Source organism: Pteropus vampyrus, unplaced genomic scaffold (assembly GCF_000151845.1).
Source record: "Pteropus vampyrus isolate Shadow unplaced genomic scaffold, Pvam_2.0 Scaffold194, whole genome shotgun sequence".
NCBI classification, from domain to species: Eukaryota; Metazoa; Chordata; class Mammalia; order Chiroptera; family Pteropodidae; genus Pteropus; species Pteropus vampyrus.
The window spans coordinates 747,964-765,621 of NW_011888975.1; the positions used below are offsets into that span (position 1 = coordinate 747,964).

The window sequence follows — 17,658 nt, forward strand, 5'->3', positions numbered from 1 at the left end:
ACTTCTCTCGGCAACTGGGCTAGTGCTTTCCCCATAAACTCAGAGAGACACACACACGAGCAAAGCTCGGCTCCGAAAGGGCGTGGCTGGCACCATCGGTGGATTTACTAAGCTTCAGCTCCAGGCCAAGCCGGTCAGCACTGTCCCTTAAGTGCCACCTGCAAGACTGGTGTCCTTGGATGGACTCCGTGAGCAAGAACAGGCCTGTCCAAGACCATAACATGCCGATCTCACAAACACCAAGTCCAGCTCTTGTATCAGTCATTGGCACACACTCCCCAGGCTATTAAGTCGATGAAAGGCATCTTATCACATTGTCCTGTTGAATTAGGAAATAAACACGCTCGCTGAGGGAAAGGTGCACGTGCGTGCGTGTGTGTGTGTGTGTGTGCGCGCGCACACACGCACGCATTGCTTGTGAGGCACACGTGGCTGGTACAGAGAAACCTGAATACGACTGCACGTGCCTGTCACCCACTGTGCTCTCGGCTTCAAGGGACTGAGGTGGCTGCAGACCAGAGGGCAGCTGTGGGGAGGGGGCGCTTCTGTTGAGTGGACGCGCTCAGCCCTCAGCCCGTCAGCCCGCGGTGGCTGCATGAGCGCGTGCGCAGGCCAGGATTTCTGGGTTCGTAAGAAGCGATGCGCTGGGCTTTAGTCCCACCAGTGCGGATGTCCCCAACCCTCAGCTGTCGCCTGAGTCTCTGGTCCTCCCTTTTGGTGCCCCCTTTGAGATACACGCTCTGCCCCCTTTCCTGAGGCCTTCGGTTCTGTTCCAGGACGGAGCTTAGAGCCCCGACCTGTGCGAAGGGAAGAGGTGATGCTGTGTGTGTCGAATGAAAGAGAAACCGAAGGTGGCTTCTGTTAGTATGGGAACAAACGAGTAGATGGACAAAGTGACTAAAGTGACAGCCTATCCTGCACTGAACCCTTGAATTAGATCACCCCAAAGTCTGACCCACTCCCACCTTCCCCAGCCCGGGGTTGTTTCTCTAAAAGACGCGACTCGGGTCCATGCTGTGGCTGGAGACAGAGCTGCCGCCCTTCTGTTATTAACAGCAAGTGAGCATAAGAATAGCACTGGGCAGCTCCCGGGAGAGGCCGGGGCTTTAGGAAGTCTGGGGTGGGAGGTTCAGGGCCTTGGCGAGGCCATTCCAGGGGGCGAGAATGCAGTTCCCTCCCCCACTTAATTGGTACTATCAGTTCTGCCCGAGAAGGGCGTTATTTACTTGGCGCCGAGCTCTATGAAAAGTCTTCGGCAGGTGGATTATGGGGCTCTTTAGAAACAATGGTGCAGAAGCATGTGGCATGGAGAGGACCCAGGAAGAAACACGACATGGATAAAGGCAAGCGAGGCCCGAAGATGGGACAGGTAAGGCTGGAGTGAAGGGAGGGCTTTGGACCCATAGAAACAGGCCAAACAAACAATACGTCAAAGAGAAAGGGAGAGAGGACGGAACCACAAAAGACCCCGACTAGCCAAAGTAATCTTAAGAAAAAATAACAAGCCAGAGGTACACACGCCCTCACTTCAAATTATACTACAAAGCTGCAATAACCAAAACAGCAGGGTATTGGCAGAAAAATAGACACACAGACCCATGGAACTGAATTGAGAGCCCAGAAACAAACCCATTTGTATATGGGCAACTAATTTTTGACAAAGGAGCCAAAAACAACATATAATAGAGAAAGAAAAGCTTTTTTAGTAGAAGGTGCTGGGAAAGTTGGAAAGCCACATGCAAAAAAAAAAAAAAGAAAAGAAAGAAAGAAGCCAGGCCGCTGACACCACACAAAAATTAACTCAAAATGAATTAAAGACTTGAATTTAAGACCTGAAACGATAAGATTCACAGAAGGAAACATAGGTACTAAACCTAAGGACTTTGGTCTCAGAGGCGTTTATGTGAACTGAACCCCAAAGGCGAGGAAAGGAAAAGCAAAAATTAATGAATGGCATTATATCCAACTAAAAAGCTTCTGCACAGCAAAACAAACCAGCTACAAAACAAAGAAGCAACCAACGGGAGAAGATATTTGCAAACGATACCTCTAGTAAGCGGTTAATATCCAAAAATATTTCAAGAACGCATACGACTCGACAACAAAAGAATAAACAATCTAATTCAAAAAATTGGGCAGAGGACCAGAACAAACACTTTTCCCATAAGGACTTACAGATGACCAACAGATGTATGAAAAGATGCTCAACTTCACTAGCATGAGTGAAATGCAAATCAAAGTAACACTGAGATACCACCTCACACCTGTTAGAATGACTATTATCAATGACCCAAGAAATGACGAGTGTTGGAGAAGATGCGGAGAAAAAGGACCCTCACACACTGCTGGTGGGAACGTAAACTGGTACAGCCACTATGGAAAACAGTGTGCGGTTTTCTCAGAAAATTAAGAATAGAGCTACGTTTTGACCCAGCGATCCCTCTTCTGGGTATCTACATGAAAAATCTGAAAAAATTTATCCTTAAAGATATATGCACCCCATGCTCATTGCAGCATTATTCACAATAGCCAAGACATGTAAACAATCTAAACATCCTTCGACGAATAACTGGATAAAGAAGATGTGGAAGACCTATACAAAGGAATATTACTCAGCCATAAAAAATGATGAAATATTACCGATTGTGACGACATGGATGGATCTTGTGAGTATCATGCTAAGTGAAATAAGTCAGACAGAAAAGGACAAGAATCATATTATTTCACTCATGTGTGGGATATAAAAGAGAAAGCAACAAATAAACTCAGGGGGGTAGCGGGGAGGACGGAGGATAGAGTAAAGGGGGTCAAATACATGGAGAAGAGGGGACTAGACTTTTAGTGAGCACGCAATGCAATACACAGAAGTTGTATCACGGAACTGTAAACCTGAAACTTATTGTTATTAACCAATGTTACCCCAGTAAAATTAATATTTTTTTAAAAAAGAATGAGAATTTGTTCAGAAAAATCTAGAAATTTTCTTAGGATTAAACCTCTCATTCCATCACTCTGGGGCACTATGCCTCCCACCACACGGTACTCCAAAAGCAAGCAAACCTGTTGGGATGTCATCATAAGGACACTTGGGTGCAGTCTGATCTCTCGGTGGCTGAAGACTCATCATTCTGATTGGAGAAAGCAAGAAAACACATTAGTTATTTGACTAGATCTTGCTGGAAGGTGTCTTTATACATTTTAAAACAGAGATGGTCCCTTGAATCCAGCACTTGTCTGCTTGGTACCGAGACCACTTTGCAGCAGAGACGACTGGGCCAAACTTGCACAAATAAAGTACTTTTTAATAAAGCACCAAACTTGCAAGATAAATAAATTGGGGCAACAAAATTTCAAAAGTCTCCTTCATAAAGGAGTGAACTTTTACTCAGAAATCCTGACTTCAGGTAGTTCAGTTTTCCATTTAAAGTCTGCAAAGGATATTTATTTATTAGAACTATTTTCATTGTGATCCAATATGAGTTCTTTAAAAGCATGGAGTCAGTGGAGGTAAATGTTAGTAGCGTTGGAGCTGGCAGTGCTCAAACAGCTGTTTTCTCCATGATCCCATCCACCTGGCCTGCACACCTGGTTTCGATGCATCTGAGTCCCCCTCTCACCGTGGGACAAATGGCCCTGAGCTACACAGGGAATAATACCTACTTCTGTCCAACATACGCTTACAAAAAGGCCTATTTATTCCCCCACGTTATTACTCTCTGTAGGAGGGGGGAAAAAAATTAAAGATTGCCATTAGATCACATATAACTTAAAATTTTCTTCTTTTTCAATTACTATCGACATTCAATATTGTAATTGTTTCAGGTGGTTAGCATAATGGTTCAACATTTATATAACTTATGAAGCGACCCCCTCAAAAAGTCTAGTACCCACCTAGTTATTATAATACTATTGACTGTATCCGCTATGCCATACTTTACATCCCCATGACACATATAATTTTTTTGACTGGTCATATGTAAGGCTATGTGCACATTTCAGCTACCCACTGATAGACAAGTCTACCTACCTTGGTGCTTGATCTAGAATGAGTCATGTTTGGAGCGTTTTAATAAAGTAAAAACTGAATCCTTCTTTCCTGTCTGATAGTTAAATACAGAAAACAAAACAAAACAAAACAAAAAAAAAAACCCTAATATCCAACTAACCAAAATTCTGCCTGGATTTATTTCTGATAAACCTGATCATGATAAGAAAGCAGCAGATAACCACTAGAGGAACTGATAACAGGAATTTTAGTTACTAGAAAGTAGCAGAAGGTATCCGGGCTCCCCACGGACTGCGGGTATCCCGTGAGTTCTATCTGCCACCCACGTGGAGAATTCGTATTTAGTTCTTAGGAGACTAAGAAGCTCCTGCCCTGTTCCCTGTACTGTTCTCGTGAAGGCGGAAAGGACGACAAACCTTGTACGGCAGTGTCAACAGCTGTGCAAGCAAAAAGGTGAAAACGTTTTATGTCTACCTGGTTTAACTGGGAAACGAAGCCAGTCAAGAAGCCCACTGCCTAGGCAGCCCCTCTGCATTCTGCTGTGTTTCTCTACCCACTGTCCTGCGGCCCCAAAGTGACATAATCAGTCGGAATTAAAGTCACGTCCCGATCAAAACCTTCGACTTACTTATGACTCAGTAAATTCTCAAAGGACAGCTGCAGATCGTCTGGGATCATCATGGTTCTCGGTTGCACCTGAGGCGGAACGTCTCGTTAGAACACTGCCCCAAACCGCACTCCCACCCACACAGGTAGGGTCCCACCTCAGCAGACTCGAGCAGTCATTCGCAGTCATTCGTGCACCACTGTGATATGGATCGACCAGCAGGGACCACCCCGCCCCGCCCAAGTCACAGGGTCTTCGTTCTTCCCTGGCGATCGGATTCTGAAGTTAGGTACTTCACGATCAGTAAGACTTACAACTCCTTTTGTTTGGTTTACCCCCCAGTTTTTCGGGTCTCAAGTTAACTGTCACTTTCTCACAGACACTTGACTCCGGGAGTCCTGTCTTGTGACCTCACTGTTCCCCAGGCTTTCTCTGTCAGAACACACACAACCCTTTCACTGTGTTCACCTGCTGAACGTCCTGCCTCCCTCAGAGACTTTCGGGCTCACACCAAGTCTCTATTTTTGTACTTCCAAGTCCTTAACAAAGTGCCTCTTTAAGAAATATTTCTTGATCAAATCAGCGACTGAATGAACCCACTGCGGAGCCCACTGGAAAGCGTTAAGTGTACCCTTCGGACAAACATCCCTGGTGACTCGCACAACTCTGAGGAGGTTTTTATCCTACCCCACTGGGTAACGGAGATCCTGGCCCAGGGGAACGCAGAAGCACAAGGAGTTACCCAAGCCGGTCCTACTCGGGGTTTTTCTCAATATTCATCCATGTTACTCTTTTACGGATCTCTTTTTAACTGAGATATAATTCGCACGCCATAAAATTCATGTTAGTGTACAATTCGGTGCACTCGACTGCTGACCTAGGCTCGTTTCTGCTTTTTGGCTATTATGAATAATGCTGCTATGAACATTCAGGTACAAGTTTGTGTTTCGACATATGTTTCCAATTCTCTTGGGTATATACCTAGGAATGAAATTGCTGGGTTATAGTGACTCCCTGTTTAAGTTTTTGAGGAACTGCCAAACCGTTTTCCAAGGCAGCTCACCGTTTTCCATTCCCACCAGCAGTGTCTGAGGGCCCAGTTTCCCCCACATCCTCACCAACACTTGTTATTGTCCAGCTTTTTTGGTGGGTGTCAAATAAAATCTCATTATGGTTTCAATTTGCTTTTCCTTAATGACTAATGCTGTACATCTTTTCATGTGCTCATTGGCCATTCGTAAATCTTTGGAGAAATGTCTATTCAAATCTTCGCCCATTTTTAAATTGGTGTGTTTGTCTTTTGGTTGGGCTATAAAGGTTTTCTATATATTTTAGATTCTAGTCCCTTATCTTAGGATTTGCAAATATTTTCTCCCATTCTGTGGGTTGCCTGCTCACGTTCTTGACTGTGTTCTTTGCAGCAAAAAGTTTTTAATTTTGATGAAGTTTAATTTATTTAGTTTTGTTGTTGTTGTTTGTGCTTCTGGTGTCATACAGAAGAAATCACTGCCTTATCCAAGATCGTGAAGATTTACACCTATGTTTCCTCTAAGACTTTTGTAGTTCTGGCTCCTACACTTGGGTCTTTGATCCATTTTGAGTTAATATTACTTTTTTGTATATGACGTGAGGGAGGGTACGACTTCATTCTTTCGAATGTGGATTTACAGTTGTCTTGGTATCGGTTATTGAAAAGACTATTCTTTCCCCATTCAACTGTCCTGGCAGCCTTGTCAAAATCACTTATTCATGAACGTGAGGACTTATTTCCAGCCTCTCGATTCCATTTTATTGATCTAGACGTGTACCTTTGTGCTAGTACCACGAAGGCCTAACTGCTGCAGCTTTGTAGGAAGTTTTTCAATTGGGAAGTGTGATTCAACTCTGTTCTTTTTCCAGATTGTTTGGCTCTTGAATCTCTTGCATTTCCACACGAATTTTAATGCCTGCTTGTCCATTTCTGCAAGAAAGGCATCTGGCATTTCAAGAGAGATTGTATTGGATCTGTAAATCGATTCGAGGGAGCACTGCTATCTTAAGCGTATTAAGTTTTTCGACCCGTGACCATGGGGATTCTATTTACTTAGGTCTTCTTTAATTTCTTTCTACGACGTTTTATCATTTTTGATGTGTAAGTCTGACATTTCTTTTGTTATACTGGTTCCTAAGTATTTTCATCGTTGATTCTGTCATAACTGGAATTGTTCCCTCAGTTTCGTTTTTGGATGGTGTATTGCTAATGTACAGACATAAAATTCACTTTTGTGTATTGATCTTATGTTCCATAACGTTGCTGGACTCATTACTGGATCTAACAGTGTGTGTGTGTGTGTGTGTGTGTGTGTGTGTGTGTGTGTGTGTGTGTGTAACCCTTAAGACTTTCTATACATAAGATCACATCATCTGCAAATATATTTTTATGCCTTCCTCCCTAATCGGGATGCCTTTTATTTCATGCCCAGCTCTGTCATCCACCTGGCTTACCATTTTTATTTCTCGGCATTTGGAGCACAGTTGCTTGTTTCTGATCAGCATGGGGTCACTCTGGCTCCTCCTGGCCTGGAGAGAAGAGGGACAGAGAGAGTCGGGAAATGGCGTGGTATCTGGGGCAGCACAGAAATGGGAAAGGGTGAGAGAGGTCACGGTCATTCCATCCCTAAGACAGAGGTGGACACTCTGGTCTCGGCCCTACCCCGGCTGGATGTGGACTCTAGACCTGACTGCAGCTGGTAGGTGCAGAAAGGGTTTAGGTTGGGGGAGCTGAGCCATAGACCAGCTGGTGGCCTCGGGCCACACACAGAGGTGCAGGTAAAAGCCAGCTGGCGGAGGGGCACAGGGCTGGAGATTACAATCCATTGAGCCTGCAGACTGAGACGCTGTACTCCCAGAGGGGGCACATTTTCCCCATTTGATACGAAGGATCCATCACGGGGACCAGCTGAGGATGACCGATGGCCTGAGAAAAACCGATGGGCAACTCCTCTTCCCCAGCTCTTTCGCTGGCTCCCCGCCGCCGGATCACCCACTTCCGCTGCGCCCCACCCCCGCAACGAATTGCCTCCTTTCCTCAGGCCTCAGCTCTGGCCGGAGAGCAGGTCTCCAGCATGCCTTCTGGCACCTCCTGTGAGCACAAGCTGAGCCATAAGCTGCAGTGTGGGTCCTGGGCTCCCCCTGCCTCTGGGGAGCAGAGCCTCTCCCCCTAGCTAGGCAAGTGGGAGTGGGGACGCCCTGGCTGCTCGCTGGAGTGAATGGCAACTTGAGGCTACTGCCCTGTCTGGGGAGTCCCTCCTACCCCTACCCGTCCCACTCACATCGCCATCAGTGTGAGAGATGCTCACAGGAAGAGCAGAGTATCGGCGGGGAGGGGGCCCAGGGACAGCAGACCACCCCCCCAGACCGAGGCCTTCTCCTGCCAGTCGCTCGCCTGGTAGACCTTGCACTCCCTGTGCGCAGACCTGTGCCTGACCCTGCCTGCTGCCCTGGGAGGTATGAGCAACAGGAAGAGGATGATCTAGCTCTGCAGGGTGGGGACTGCCTGTGTGTGCTCCTAATGTGACCTTTGTCAGCTGGGTCTGCAAGCACCTTTGTCCCGTGAGAGAAGGGCACTTGGGTGAGGCATTACTGGGGGCTGGGAACGGAAAAGTATGGACTAAGTTGGATTCGTCTGACAAATACTCAAAATACGTTTCATTTCTACAGGCCCTTTAAAAAGGATGGCAGGGCGGGACGTGCCATGGGGAGCCTGTTAGGTCTGCGTGCACATGACTGGACTCAACAAGCAGCTAGTGTGAGGCCAGTGTGGAGGGCACTGTGAGGGTCACCAAGAAGAATAAGACAGTTTCCGGCCCTAAGGCTGGGGAGGGACACAGATCCATCCCTTTGCCATTCATTAGATAAGATGCAGCTTCTAAGCCGTCACCGCCCAGCAGACTGTGTGTAATGGAGTGGAAGTCACTGCTATGACACGTGGGTAAAGGGTGGCCACAGGGAGAAGGGTCTGAGAAGGGTTAAAACAGCAGGCTATGCGAGGGGGCGGGGGCGTTCACACCCGGGCACTGTGCAAGGAGCAGGAGGCAGGAAGGCCGCTAGCAGGTAACTGGGGCCGGCTGGGGACAGCCAGGCTGTCCTGTGGGCGGAGGGCGGAATGAGGAGGAGGAAGCCCCTGGGGCTGAGCCCTCTGCTCCAGGAGGAGGATGCATCTGCCACACCTTTTCTGGGGGCTGCACTCCTCAGGCTTCGAGGCCCCAGACTCAGATGCCTCTCGGAAATCGCTGACTGGAACTTGGCTGCACTAGGTATCAGAGCAGCAGCAATGAAGCTGGGCCTTCAGAGAAGGGGAGACCACGTGCCACGGTGGGGTCAGGAGGGGCCTGCAGAGGTGGCATCTGCACTCGGCCTGCAAGGCTGAGGAACACGGGACTGCGGAGGTGCGCACGGGAGACCCCTGGGCAGGGTGGTGTGCGTAGTCACAAGCAGATCCTTGTCTTTCCTGCCATCCGTTGCCTCCTCCCCCTTCCCTAGACTTCCGGTTTCCGCAGGAGAAAACTACACGACCCCGCGGGGGCGGGGCCACAGAGACCGCGGCAAATCCAGCCACGGACACACTGCGAAGATCTGCAAGGTGCACGGCAGGAGTCGGCCCGGCTAATGACCAGTGAAAGTGGCCCCAGAGCCCCCCAGTCCTGATGGCTGTCATCTCACGGAGCCTGAAGGATGGACTGTCTTAGGTACCGTCCTTCCTGGTCCGGCTAGTGCCTCGCCCTTTAAGACATAACTCGGGCGCTGCTTTCTCAGAAAACCTTCCCCCGACTCTCCTCCCGCTCCGCACGCCCCGGCCTGCGTTGGGGGCCTGCCTGGCTCACTCCGCCAGGAGCTCGGAGCTCGCACAGCTTTTCTGTTTGTTTGTTTTCTCCAACCTGCTAACAGTCCTTCAAGAGCGACGACATGCCTCACACATCTTTGTACTCCTAGCTTCTGTCAGAGTCCTGCATGCAGTCGGCATGGGACACATGCTGGATGAATGAATGAGTCGTAAGCATTTTAAACTACCAGCTGTGAATAAACACAGACATAACCAACATTCACATGTACCCTGTGTAAACACCAAAAACACAAGATACACGTGTGCGTGAAGAGCACGATGAAGACACTGTCTCAGCAGAGTGTCACAGGACACCGTGGGCACCAAATTCATCCCACACAACGTGCTAGGGAAGGACACTGCTTGGGGGCTCACTCTGCGTGGTTCCAGGCCTGGCTCCCTGAGTGACCTGAGTGACGTCCCGGTCACATAAAGTCTCTGGGCCTCCCACCCCTTGTGCTGATGGGCTGAGGCCAAAAAGACACAGGCAGGCTCTCATCCTGCCCACTCTACAGGTAGAGGTGAAAACCAGTCTTTGATGTGTGGCTCCCATCATCTGCCAGGAATGTGGCAGGGACTCCACCTGAGACTCACTGTCAGGTGACGCTTCACCCCTGAGAAGAGCTGCTCCTTGCCTCTGCACTGGGAGAGCTGACGAAGGCATAGGGTGGGGGCGGGGCGCTTCACAACATGGGAGCAGCGTGGCGGGCAATCAGGCCTAGCAGTCTGCAAGGAAGCTGACGAGACGCGGGGTTCCATGTTCTGCCGGCCTCAGCTCCCCGCCCCCCCCACCCCCCGTCTTGCTCTCTTTCCAGCCCTGAAACCAAGGCGTCTCCCTTCTGCCAACTTCCCTTTCGTTCTTGGTGCCCGTGGGGCCAGCTCAGCGGCGGTGGCAGGAATGGTGGACCGGCCAGTGGTTCAGACCACAGGCCCCTGGTTGTATTATCAGGCGTCAGAGCCACCGGGGACTGCGGCTTGGAGATGTCAAGGGGCTTCTCCTTCCCCAAGCAGCTGTCCCCAGGACAGCAGGTGGCGCGTGGGGAGAGTGAGAACAGCCTCTCGTGGCCTGGCCGAGGTCTGATGCGGACTGCCGTCGGTCCCCAGAAGCCAGAGCCTGCTCCCCACATCTCACAGCTGGAAACACCCTAATATCTGAGTCAGTGTCTGCCGAGGTCGCCAAGATCTGGCTTGTGGCCCAAGTCTTCGGCCTTCTGAATCTTTGGTAAAGAGACAGAGAAACATGTCTCTCTCCCTCTCCCTACTTCTCTCCCTCTGTCCACACGACAAAAACTGAAAACATAAGCACCAGATAGATGGTGATTTTAAAAATAGCCACCGCAAGCACAATTTGAGGGGCAGTGACAAATTTGCCTCTGTCCTTCTTGCCCTTTGACCCCTCCATTCCTTTCCCCTTTCCACCCCTGCCGCAGCTGAGAGAGGCCTCACAGGTCACCTAGCTCAACTCCTTCAAGGAACACAATGACACAGTGAGGAAATTGTGGCCCAGAGAGGTTATGATATTTGTCAAATAGCTCATCTACTTCGTTCGGTCAGCCAGAAGGCTCTCCGGATTAGAGGTCTAAGGAAGCCCACCTTTCCTCGGGGGACCGCGGACTCAGGGTCCATACGACAGCACAACGATGCCCATGTCCCTTAGAAGCCAAAAAATGGTGGTCAGAGAACTATTTTCAATATTCAAACAAAAACAAAAACAAAAAACAAAAAACCCTATGATAATTAAACATTTTCCTGCTCTCTGAAAGTATCAGCCATCTCAATTCAACGATAAAGCTGGATGGATGGATGGATAGATGGATGGATGGATGGATGGATGGATGGATGGATGGATGCCATTTTAAAAATTCTGTTTCTGTTTAGAGCACAAACTTCAAACATACACAAAATAAGCCCCAGCCGTGCACCTGCCGTCCTGACTTATTAAATGCACTTTTTATCGCATCAGTGTCTCAGGCCAGTGGTGTTACCACTTCCTTTAAACAAACAAACGAACGAACAAAACCCTGAATGTGTAATTAGAGATGTTTGGATTGACACGAACAGGAGGAGAGCGCAGGCGTATGCATACAAGGCAGCCTCTGTGGTGGTCGAGAGCTTTCAAACATTGAGAGCCAACGAGAGAAATATTAAAAAGAGTCCTTCGTGGTGAAAAACTTGGAAGTCGCCCTTCTGTGTATTTTCCCAGCTATATCTCTGCAGATGTCACCAGCCAGGACGTTTTGTCACAGGTCTGCTAAAAGCAATAAATCACTCTCGTCTTTACTCTGACTCATTAGACTGGACCAACACCCCCCCCCCCAGGAGAGTGGAGAGGAGTGGGGGTGGGGTGGGGAGTGGGGTGGCATTTTATCCCCGGGACTGGGGTCGGTCTCATCCAACCCCAGTGAGGAGGAAGAGGGAAGCAGGGTCTCCCCCTGCTGCTCTCCGACGCCCCCACCCCCTCTGCTCCTCCTGGCCCTGGTGCTCAGTTATCCCACTGTCATGTGACACTCCTTGGTTCCCGGCCGAGGAGCCACAGTGGAGGCCGGTGGTGGCGGGTGCGGGTCCTGAGCGAGCAGCCGCCCGCAGTGGAGGCTGGCACGGTGCGACCTCCATCTTCGTTTCCTATTTGTCCTCGCGTGAGCCCTGACTTTTTCTGTCCCCTTCTCTCTCTGTGTCTCTCAGCTTCTGCTGTTTGTCTCCCTCTTCCTGTGTCTGGGCCTCTGCTCCCTGTCTGTCTGTCTGTCTGCTCATCAGGGAATACTGCCACAGACACATGGCCCCCCGCCCTGGACCCAGCTCAGCTCCTGGGCAGAGTAGACGCCACCCGGACTGTGGATGGGCCACGTTCTGCCCTTTGGCCTGTGACGGTGAAGACGAAGGGTGCCACGTGGCAGCACCTCTGTACTGTGCCCAGGGAACAGGACCTCCGGTGAGGCCGACTTAGCGGGTAAGAGACAGCGGGTCCACAGTGCAGTTTACTCCCCTGAGACAAAGCATCGTTTTTTTCCCAGAAAACAGCAGCTGTGCCTGTTTACCTCACAGCAGACACGCTCAGGCCTTCACGTTTGCAGGTGACTCTGGGGACAAGATTCAGATATGCGGTGTCTGTGTGACAGGCAGGGATCTGACTTGGGATACCTGCCAGGTGTCCCACCAGAACAGGGGTCCCCGGTTCCCTGTGGAGGGTGGCAGAGTGTGCCTCTCCCAAACATGCCACATTGGCAGATTATTTTGAGCTAAAGGCACTTAATAAAAACAGCAGGTGCAAGACGGGCCCCCTTTTTCTTCCTAAAAGGAGAGAAAACCGCACGTGGGCGAGGCTGCCTTCTGCCAGGAGGAAGGCAAGCTTCCTCTCACCCAGGACGGGCAGGTGGAGCTGGGAGGGCCCCCACAAACAGACCTGCTGAGATGCTTCTCCCCGCAGCGCCCCACGTGGTCCAGCGCTTCCCACCGCTGCCCCTCTGGGCTCGGCCAGTATAAACGCATCTGGGTTTGGCTACTTTGGGCCTTCGGTTCCTAGCGAGGGCTCCCGTGCCCCCGTAAAACTTATCGTAAATAAACGGATATGCTTGTCTCCTGCTGACTCATCCTCGTCAATTTAACTCTCAGGCCCAGCTGAAAACCGTAAGGCGCAAAGGTAAAATTTTGCCTTCGCGCCCCCGCCCCTTTCCCCCTATACCCCCCACATACACGGGCAATGGGTCAGCCCCTGGCAGGGTCACGGTCAGGGTCGGGGTCGGGTTGGGGTCAGGGTGAGGTACCTGAGTTCTTCTTACCCAGAGCACAGGACTCGTGACCTCCTATCTCGCCCAGAGACCCACCTTTCTGGCTCCGCCCATCGGGCCGGCTGTTGCTCTCGGCTGCCATCCAGTGGCCGCCTACGCGTATTGCAGCGGAGCCGGCGGAGGATGGGCCTCTCACCTGCCCAGGTGGTTATCCATGCCTTCCTCCTCCACCTCCCGCCCAGCCAGGAGGTGCCTGGGGGCTGGCTCCGGACACCGGCGGAGCCGCAGTCTCTAAAGACCTCTGGGCAGAGTCCTCGACATGAATTTTTGGGGTTTCCCTTTTCGGTGGTCCTAACCTCATGCTTTATTCTTAGCTCTGGTGGACGGGAGCCCTAAAGCACTGCAGGCAGAATGGGGGCGGGGGGGCGCGGGGCTCACTCATTCCATGCAGCAAATACCTGCTGAACGCCGACCGCAGATAGGAGGCGCCTTTGCATTACGTGTCACCCTAGGACTGCTATGGGTTCTTTTCAATTAAAAAGATTTTGAGTACCTTAGGTAAGTCATCTGGAACTTGAAACAAAATTGGCAAATTCACATTCTTCTTAGATGAAATCAGAAAAGTGGCGGAGCCATCAGGAGATCTGAGTAATTGAAACAAAAGCGAATTAGACCCACTGTCTCCAGATGGCAGAGCCAGGCCCTCAGTTGTTTCAGAGAGAACCCGCAGGGCACCCCCGGAGCGCACCCCCCAGTCCTGGAGGGCTCAGGCCATTCCAGAGCTCTCAAAGGTGGCCGGCTGTGCCCTCACAAGTCACTCTGCCTTCTCTGCCTCTTTTTTTTTTTTTGAATAAACACTGCCAGCTGTGGATTGTCAGAGACAGCGTACAAATTGAGGGAGGAAAAATGGCTCATGAAGCAGATGTGCGATGGGTGAAACACGCCAGACCTCCTTGAAAAGACCAGCGTAGAAGTTACTGATCTTTGACAGGTGTCGTCCTTCTGTGCCTGGCCTGCTGTCTTGGAGGCCCTGCTCATAGACACGACCCATCCATTTCTTCCAACTACACTTTTTCTCTGGAACATTCTTTTCAGCCTCAGGGGAAGTACTGACACTGCAGGGGTCACACCAGTTGTCTTCACGGGGTGACCTGCCTGAGTGTGGCTCACTGTATTACAGTGTAAGGGCCAGTGTAAGGGCGTGCAGCAGGCCCGGTCATCGTAACCTGCCCAGGTGTGCGACACCACGTGTGCCCCTCGCCCCCAAGAAGAGGACGCTTAGAATGAGCCCGCCCCCTCGCCCTAGCGCCTGGCCTCTCTAATGAGGACAGCCTTCGCTGCCATGGGTTCTTTGTAACAAGCCACGTGGAAGGAGTCAGGTGCTCAGGAGGCATCATGTTTCATTTTGCCCCGCCCCCCGCCCACCCCAGATCCTCTGGGCCCTGGGACAGCGGGGAGGTGCTGACCCAGCCCCTCACTGCCTTTGTCTTTGACATGTGAACAGCCTGCCTTGGACTTGACACCCAAACGCTGAGCAGGAGAAAGCAGGGCCCACTGTACAACGCTTAAGCACACGGCAATCCCAAATGACAGGACCTCAGTGTGATACGAGGGCTTTTGAGACTGACGATGTGTGTGGCTTCGGCACAGTCAGGCCAAGCTGTGCGTCCTCCTCGGAGGCCGTGGGTCCGTATCAACACCCACCTTCAGAGCCGCCTCCTCCAGCCCCCAGGTGTGTTCCCAGAGCTCGCAGTTGGGGCGGCTCTGAGCTCATGTCACCCGATGTTCCTTTGTCCTTTTCAGACTGTTCTATGTCAGAACTGCTTGTCCAAGGCAGCAGCACACAACGCACACGTGGAACCTTCTTATCAAGCTCTCAGGGGTTTTGCCGGAAATAAGCTAAGCTTGGAACCCAGGGCTTTGGCCAGATGCGGAGTTTCTAACCCTTAGGAATTGTCGATATTTAAACCAACCACCCTTTCAAAAGACTTGGCGTTCCTGCCTTGTCCCCCGAAAGCTCAGGGCACCTACAGGTGCTGTCCAGTCAGTGTCTTGGACTCCCCGTGAGGTAGGTAAGCGCCATCTCTCTTAACAAGGATTCAGACTGGTGCCCAGTGGGGCGTCACTGACCACCTCAGAGAATTATTCCTTGTGACCAGCTCGAGCTTGGCCGTCTGGAGGAAAAGGCAACCCCTCGCCTTTCCGACTGGCCCCTTTGACACGCAGGACCTGGCTGTGAAAGTGGACAGCTTCGGAGGCACCAGTCGCGTTCTGGGGTGGCCTTGTTCCAGCCCCTGCCCTGAGCCCCCTCCCGCCCCACCCTCCACCAAACACTATGTAATCAGAGGACAAGGGAGCTGGGGAGAGAGCCAGGCACAGGGTGCTTTGCTCCTGGCTGCGGGGCAGGGCTAAGGGGCACGGGGCGGGATGGCATGCGGGTGTCACCTTATTTAGATGTCCAACACTAGCCATGTCACACAGAAAGCCCGATCTCTGGTGTTGTGATCTGGCGACTAGAGTCACATATCTGCAGGCGCCGTGGACGGGGGAGAGGGAAGGCTGTCCCCTCTGTCAGGGAGGTGACCTCCCCTTCACCACAGTTCCCATTCAGCCAGCTCTACTCATTTCTGTCATCTGACTGTCCTTGTTATGTGAATTTGCGCCCTGGCCCCAATTAAAAGACGCTAAACTGTCAGCACTCACGCTAACAGCTCTTAACAAGAACTACGTGCCCTGAGTTTTTATTTCACGAACGAGGCCTGGGGGTTGTTGAATCTCTGCCTGTTTTATACTCGGACATTAGCTATTCCACTCGGACATACTCAAAGTTACGCAAAAATAAACGGGCCAAACAACAGATGCAGATGCTCTGAAAATACATAAAACCGCCGCTTACCCAGAATGCGGTTTTTAAAAGGTGCGGCAGACGAAACAAAGGTGCCCATCGCTGGAAGTGGGGAAGTGGAGAGAGTGTCCCCCACGGAGCGTCACTTGTCTATGCGCAGGAGGGCACGTGACAGTCACAAACAGGAGGAACAGCTCTAGGGACTACACTGCTCTCGCAAACTGTGCACAGACCAGGGAGCCAACCCTTCACCTACGGCGTGCAGGCCACCTTGCCTCCTGGCCGCCCTTCTCGACTTCCCCGATCTCTCCCGCTCACCTGCACGTTACCTCACACCCTCCCTGTCCCCTCACCACACCCAGGGATCGAAAAGGGGGAAGGAATGAGGAAACGCAGTAATTTCAAGTGGCAGCGCGGAAAGGCTCCCTCACCCAGGTCCCTCCGCTTCTGAAAAGCACAACCCCGTGTTTCACAGCAGTTCGTCGGGAAGGGGCAGGACGGGTGAGATCGGAGGAGGCTGGTCTCAAAGTTACACACAGGCCGTGGCTGCTCTAGAAACACGGGACTTTGTGTTTCGATGGTTTAGACTTTCGATGGTTAAAATGTGAAAACTTCAAACTGCACCAGAGGAGAAAAGGTAGGATGATGCGGAGCGTCAAAGTGTTCTGAGAGGTGGTGTCCAAGGGCAGAAGTCTTCTTGATCGTTGAGTGGTGGTGGCAGAGGGGGGTACCCGAGATCTGATCCCCTCCAGACAAGCCCACACTCTGCGCTCGCTCCGGTCTGAGAAGCCCAGGCCATCCCCACTTTTTGAGCGCTTGACTTGGGTTTCTCCGAGGCTAATCCCACCCTCTCCTCCTCCTCCTAGGAAATCACCTTCTGTGAGCCCTTTCTTGCCACCGCGGCCCCGAGGGGCCGAGCTGTTACCTTTTGGGGAGGCTGAGCACTAATGGCTTGTTTACCAGGCTGGCCTCGCTAAACCAAGGGATCTTGTCAAACTTTGGAACAGACACCTGGAGAGAAACAGAAAGAGATCATTTTGTAGAATTCACTGCCCTCGACCATGGCCATCATTAAATGACCAGAGCAAGCTAAGAGCAGCTGCAGGGCAGGCATCACATTCCGACACATTTTCATGATTTCCATGTGACTCTTTCGAGTCGCCCACACAGCGGCCGAGAGCCAACGGCGTCGCCTCCGTTTTTCAGATGAAGAAGTGAAAGCTCCGAGACTGGACCCGCAGCGTCACGCCGCCGGCGGGGGATGCGGGTTTTCCGACGTGCGCGTCCCCGTACCTCGGCCTCCTGCTCCCCTCGGCCGCCGCGTCACTCCCGTCTGGCCACCGCCCTCTGCTGTTTGCGGGGAGCCCCTCTCCGAGGTCCGCGGCCTTTTCGGCCCCGGGGCCCCCCGCCCTCGCCCCTTCTGGGAGGCGAAGGGGAGAGAACCACGCCCCGCAGCGGAAGAGCCGCCGCCGACGCCGCCGTGTGGCCCTGCGCCAGTCACAAGCTCTCCGAGCCTCGGCGTTGCCGTCACACCGCAGGCGACGGCGCGAGACGGCGAGCTGGCCCTGTCAGCTTCGGTCCCCGCCGCCGGCCGGCACCGACCACGGCGCCGGG

General features: G+C 51.7%; 1 protein-coding gene across 1 annotated transcript in view; it reads right to left on the reverse strand.

Moving 5' to 3' along the window:
* CUNH1orf105 (chromosome unknown C1orf105 homolog) overlaps positions 1-17,367 on the reverse strand; it is a gene marked incomplete at its 5' end in the record, with an annotated part of 27,123 nt that extends 9,756 nt beyond the window's left edge. The window contains 6 exons of the mRNA XM_023537590.1: positions 3,061-3,128; positions 4,635-4,702; positions 7,098-7,172; positions 13,753-13,843; positions 16,970-17,055; positions 17,338-17,367. Of these exons, the coding sequence (XP_023393358.1) occupies positions 3,061-3,128; positions 4,635-4,702; positions 7,098-7,172; positions 13,753-13,843; positions 16,970-17,055; positions 17,338-17,367 (418 nt within the window). The remainder of the gene's footprint in view (positions 1-3,060; positions 3,129-4,634; positions 4,703-7,097; positions 7,173-13,752; positions 13,844-16,969; positions 17,056-17,337) is intronic.
* Positions 17,368-17,658: the final 291 nt, after the last annotated feature.